The following is a 6,000-nucleotide window of genomic DNA, read 5'->3' as shown; positions in this document are numbered from 1 at the left end:
TCAGCATCGCCAGTGATACCTCCAAGAGCCAAGACTATTTACACTGAAGAGCCTGAGCATGGAGGACAAAGCCATGCATTACTGTGCTAGAGACACAGTGAGGGGAAGTCAGTGTGAGCTCAGACACAAACCTACCTGAGGAAGATGCTACAAGACACCAAGGTCGCTCTGGACACCAAAGGGTGCTCCAGGCTCAAGGAGCCCAGAGAACATCCTCAGGAACATGGGCAGAGGGAGGTGGGGAAGGAAGTGGCTTCCTGTTGGGAACAGGGATTTCCTCTCAAGCTCTCAGCTGAATACAGGAATGACTTTTCTTTTTTTCTCTTTGGCTCCAATTTCCCATTTTCTCAATGCAGACACCACAGTAAGAGGTCATATGGCTGTTGGCAGATGGCATATGGGCAGTGACTAGGGACTCTCCTTCACTAACATGATACTGTACATAGAAAACCCTAAAGAATCCACCAAAAAACTAATAGATTTAATAAACAAATTCAGTAATGTAACAGGATACAAAATTAACATCTAGAAATCAATGGTATATTTATACACTAATAATGAATTATCAGAAAGAGAAACTAATCACACAACCCCATTTACTATTGCAACAAAAACATTAAGATACATAGGAATAAATTTAACCCAGGATATAAAAGTGTTATACTCAGAAACCTACAGGGTGTTTAAAATAGGGATAGAGGATGATATAAACAAGTTGAAGAATATACCATACTCATGGATTGGTCAAAACACCTTCATTAAAATGTCTATACTACCCAAAGCAATATATACATTCAATGAAATCCCTATTAAAATACCAACAAAATACTTCACAGATCTAGAATAAATACTCCAAAAATTTGTATGGGGAACAAAAAAAACCAAACCACTTGAGAAAGAAGAAGAAACTGTGAGGAATCACAATACCAGATATCAAGTTATACTACAAAGCCACCGAATTCAAAACAGCCTGGCCCTGGCACAAGAACAGGCATATAGATCAATAGAACAGAGCAGGCTCTAAAATAGACCCAATCCATTATGCTCAATTAATATTTGACAAATGAGGCAAGAGCATACAACGGAGTCAAGACAGTCTCTTCAATAAATGGTGTAGGGGAAATTGGACATATATGGGGCGGGGGTGGGGGGAAGAAAAGAAACTAGACCATGGATTTACACCATAAACAAGAAAAAAAACTCAAAATAGATAAAATACTTAAATGTAAGTCATGAAACTATAAAAATCCTAGTAAAAAACCCTAGGCAGCAAAAATCTCTGAGATCTCTTATAGCAATATGTTTGCAGATACATCTCTTAGGTCAAAGGAAACTAAGGAGAATATAAACAAATGGGACTGCATCAAAATAGAAAGTTTAACAGCAAAAAAACCATCAACAGAATTCAAAGGGAGCTCACAGTATTGGAGAACGGATTTGGCAAGGGTACATGTGATAAAGGGTTAAGATCCAAAATATATAAGGAACACACACAACTTAACCAAAAGAAGACAAACAATCCAGTTAAAAAATGGGCAAATCTCCTAAATAAACACTTCTCCAAATGGAAGCTAGAGATATACAAGGGACATATAAACACATGTTCAAATCCACTGATCATCAGAGAGTAAACAGTGGCAGCAGTGGTGGTGAGGCCAGCTGCTTGCATCCCGGGGGCAGGAAAGCCCCAATAGGCCCTGATCACCAGCTAGGCCTAGGGAACCTACCCAAGGGGTCCCGTATTGTGAGAGGGTGCAGGCCAGGCTGACGGAACACCACCCCTGTGCATGAATTTGGTGCCTCGTGCCTCTATGTGCGGAATAAGTAACAAAATAAACTGATGAACAAAATGGATCCGTAGACCTAGAAGGATAGTACAGACTTCAGAATCAGAGGGATATCAGGGGGGAGTGGGTGGGTGGGAAGAGATCAACCAAAGTACGTGTATACATATATGCATAAACCATGGACACAGACAATAGGATGGTGAAGGCCTGGGGCATGGGGTTGGGGCATGCAAGAAGGGGTCAATAAAGGATAAAGGAGACATGTGTAATACTTTCAACAATCCACACTAATAAAAGAGAAACATGCAAATTGACCATTATGCCCACCAGCCAATAAGGAGAGAGTATGCAAATTAACCCACAAAAATGGTGGCCATGGAGCTGCAGAAAGAAGGAGGCTTGGGTTGGCCCAGGCGATGGAGAAAGCCAAGCTTCCCACCTGCCCTGGCTGGCCCTGGCCTCTACTCATGGTTACAAAGTTTCAATTATAGAAGATAAATAAATCCCAGATACCTACTTCCAGCCAGCCCTGGCCTCCGCTCAAGGAGGCACTGAAAAAAAAAAGGAGGGCCTGGGAGTCTGTATTACCGGGGGGTGTGACCATCCTGCAAATGGTCCTTAGCCACTTACCCAAGCTGGCCACACCCCCATGGGGTGATGGTCTCCACTGGGGAGCTTGGGCAGCCTGCAAACAGCCATCAGTCCCTCATCCAGGCTAGCCAGGTACCCCAGTAGGGACCCCTACCCCATGGGGGCATGGCTGGCCTGAAAACTACCACAAACCCCACTCCCATGCCACCCCACGCCCCAAGGGAACCCCCACCCTGATCTGGGACAACCTTCAGGGCAAACCAGCTGACCCCAACCCGTGCACCAGGCCTCTATGTATACTAATAAAAAGGTAATATGCTAATTTGACTGGGAGACCTTCCAGAAGTTCTTCTGGACAAAGCCATAGTGGCTGGGTTGAGGTAGAGGCGGTTAGAGGCCAAGAGGGGAGGGCAGTTGTGGGTGATCAGACGAGGATGGGATAGCAGTTGTGAATGATAAGGCTGGAGGGGGGCGGGGCCATTGGGGGTAAGCAGACCAGCAGGGAGGGCAGTTGGGGGTGAGCAGGACATCACTGGGGGTCAGTTGGAGGTGATCAGGACAGCGGAGTGGCAGTTTGGAGTGAGCAGGATAGCAGGGGGGCAGTTGGGGGCGAGCACACTGGCATGGAGGGGCAGTGGGGAGTGATCAAGATGGCGGGGAGTTTGGGGGTGAGCAGACAGGCGGCAGGAGGCAGTTGGGGGCAAGCAGGTGGGAAAGCAGAATGGTTAGGGGCAATCAGGCAGGCAGGCAGGTGAGCGGTTAGGAGCCAGCAGTCCCAGATTGCGAGAGGGATGTCCAACTGCTGGTTTAGGCCCGATCCCTGTAAACCGGCAGTAGGACATCCTTCGAGGGTTCCCTCATTGGAGAGGGTGCAGGCCGGGATGAGGGACACCGCCCCCCCCGTGCATGAATTTCGTGCACTGGGCCACTAGTCCTACCTAATAAAGAGGGGATATGCTAAGTGACCCTCAAATCATCACAAAGATGGCAGCACCCACAGCCAATAAGGAGAGACTATGCTAATTGACTATCACACCCTCAAAGATGGTGGTGCCCACAGCCATAAGATGGTGGTTCCCAGTCCTCTCAGCCCCACTAGGGCAGCAGGTGAATGTTAAGGGTGGGCCTGCCCCCAGGCTTTTCACACCTGCCTCCAGAGTCCCCCAGTCCCCTCAGCCTCCCAGCCACCCAGGGCTGGCCTGAGGCACAGGCAAGCCTCAGATGGCGGCTGCCCAGCCAATGCCTGAGGTGCAGACAAGCCTCAGATGGAGGCTGCCCGGCTGCCCAGGGCTGGCTCGAGGTGCAGGAAAGCCTTGGATGGTGGCTGCCCAGCTGCCCAGGGCCACAAATGGCTCAGGTAACCAGGGCTGCCAAGGCTTGTGATGCCCGTGGTGGCAGCAGCAGAGGTGTGATGAGGGCGTAACCTTGCCCTGATCACTGAGTTGCCTCCCACCCCTGAGGGCTCTCAGACTGTGAGAGGGGGCAGGCGGGGCTGAGGGACCCCCATCCAGTGCATGAATTTTCATGCACCAGGCCTCTAGTCCTATATAATAAAAGCTTAATATGCAAATTGAACAATCAGTGGAACGTCCAATCACTATGACTTACACTGACCACAACGGGGCAGACGCTCAATGCAGGACCTGCCCCAGCTCACAAACCACAAGGCAGCCAAGGTGGGTGCCAGGGACAGACCCTGATCACCCCACTGGTAACCCCATAGAGGGAGGCGACTAGTGTTGGCAGCAGGGGTGGGGCTGGTGAGCAGGTGGCAACAGGCTGGCCAAAGCAGGTGCCAGCGGGGTGCCTAATCACCCCGCCAGTCACCCCATAGATTGACCCTGATCACTGGCCAGGCCTAGGGACCCTACACATGCATGAATTTCATGCATTGGGCCTCTAATAAAGACACAATTACAAAAAAAAAAAATGAGGAATTGGAGACTCAGACTTCTTCTGAGAATGGTCCCTATGTTCATCTTCTCTTTGGTATCAAGCCCTCTGCTATAAAATACTCTGCCTCATGAATATGCAAAAGGGAGGAGGCAGACTAGGTTAAATATGGATGTCTGTGCCCTGAGGACATCACCCATAGCCACACCCTCCCCTACAGCAGTGCTCACAGCACAGCCCTCAACATGGACTGGAGCTGGACAACCCTTCTCCTGGTAGCCTTGGCTACAGGTAAGGGGATCTCCAGTGCCTGGGCTGAGGAGGTTACCAGGGAATGTCAAATGGGATTCCCATCCACTCCTGTCTCCTCTCCACAGGTGTCCACTCCCAGGTGCAGCTGGTGCAGTCTGGGGCTGAGGTGAGGAAGCCTGGGGCCTCCATGAAGGTCTCCTGCAAGGCTTCTGGATACACTTTCACCAGCTACTGGATGCACTGGGTGCGACAAGCCCCAGGACAGGGGCTTGAGTATATGGGGTGGTTTTACCCTAACAATGGAAACACAAATTATGCACAGAAGTTCCAAGGCAGAATCTCCATGACCAGAGACTTATCCATAAGCACAGCCTACATGGGGCTGAACAGCCTGATAACTGAGGACACAGCCTTCTATTACTGTGCTAGAGACACTCAGTGAGGGGAAGTCAGTGTGAGCCCAGACACAAACCTCCCTGCAGCAGAGGCTGTGACCATCAGGGGGCGCTCAGGGTCGAAGAACATAAGGACCATTCCAGCAGCAGGTGCAGTTGAAGGTTTGTGCTGGTTTCCTGTGTGGTTTCCTCTTCATGTCACAGTGTCCCTAGGGAAACCTCTCTGGATTCCTGATTTCTCCTCTTAGCTCTGAAGTCTCTGAGTTAGAGAAGTCTGTTGTAAAGAGAAACAACTTACTCATGTGGACAAACTGCAGAGTTTCTTTCTAACAGGCTTGTGCCCAAATAATAAGCATGTAATCTCCTAACCCTCCTCACCTAAATCCAAACAGAGGCTCTGCTGATTCAACAGTGCAGCTCAGCCCCACACAGCTCAGGGCCACAGCCAGCCAGCAGGACATGAGCGGATTGGAAAGCAGGCACCAGAGTCATGTGACCCCAAAGCTAGAGAAGAAAGGTGTAGGTGGTGAAGGTCATTTACTTAGAATGCTCACAGCACCAAGAATAGATGACCAGGCAGAGGCAGAGGGACCACAGCAGCTTGGTGCAGATGTCCTGGCTGATAACAAGCACAAACCTGTGGACATGGAATGTTTACTGTGTGCATAGTTGAAATCCCTGGGAATCACAGGGAAGCACTTCAGGAAGTTAGGGCTGCTTTGATGGATCCAGAAAAGGAGACTGACTCTGGTATTTTATTTGTTTAGGAGTGGGGGAGGGGAGGGATTCTGCTTCAAGGGGCTTGTGTGGTTTCAATCTCACAATGACATCTAATGACAGAACCATGATTTCTTATCAGATTTCTTGTGTGTGGCAGATGGAGAAGAGGCAAGAATAAGCCATCAGTTTTCAGCAGTCCAACAAAAAATAAAACAGAGTATGGCAACCTATTTTACCTAACAACAATACAATATAAGCATAAAAATAGATAAAGTGTTATTATGTGTGTTCAAAAACCAGATCAACAGAAAATGAGAGGAACAATTATAAGTAAGCAAATGATGATTGTGACATTGGTGATG

At 48.7% G+C, this 6,000-nt stretch overlaps 1 gene segment (V, D, J or C); it reads left to right on the top strand.

The window, feature by feature from the left end:
* Positions 1-4,516: 4,516 nt before the first annotated feature.
* Positions 4,517-4,965, top strand: LOC129148259 (immunoglobulin heavy variable 1-2-like). The segment is given in 2 exon segments: positions 4,517-4,562; positions 4,649-4,965. Coding segments are annotated over 2 exon segments (363 nt in total).
* The last annotated feature ends 1,035 nt before the right edge of the window (positions 4,966-6,000 follow it).

The sequence above is a fragment of the Eptesicus fuscus genome, chromosome 24 (genome assembly GCF_027574615.1).
Source record: "Eptesicus fuscus isolate TK198812 chromosome 24, DD_ASM_mEF_20220401, whole genome shotgun sequence".
NCBI classification, from domain to species: domain Eukaryota; kingdom Metazoa; phylum Chordata; class Mammalia; order Chiroptera; family Vespertilionidae; genus Eptesicus; species Eptesicus fuscus.
This window is presented reverse-complemented; position numbering and strand designations above follow the sequence as displayed.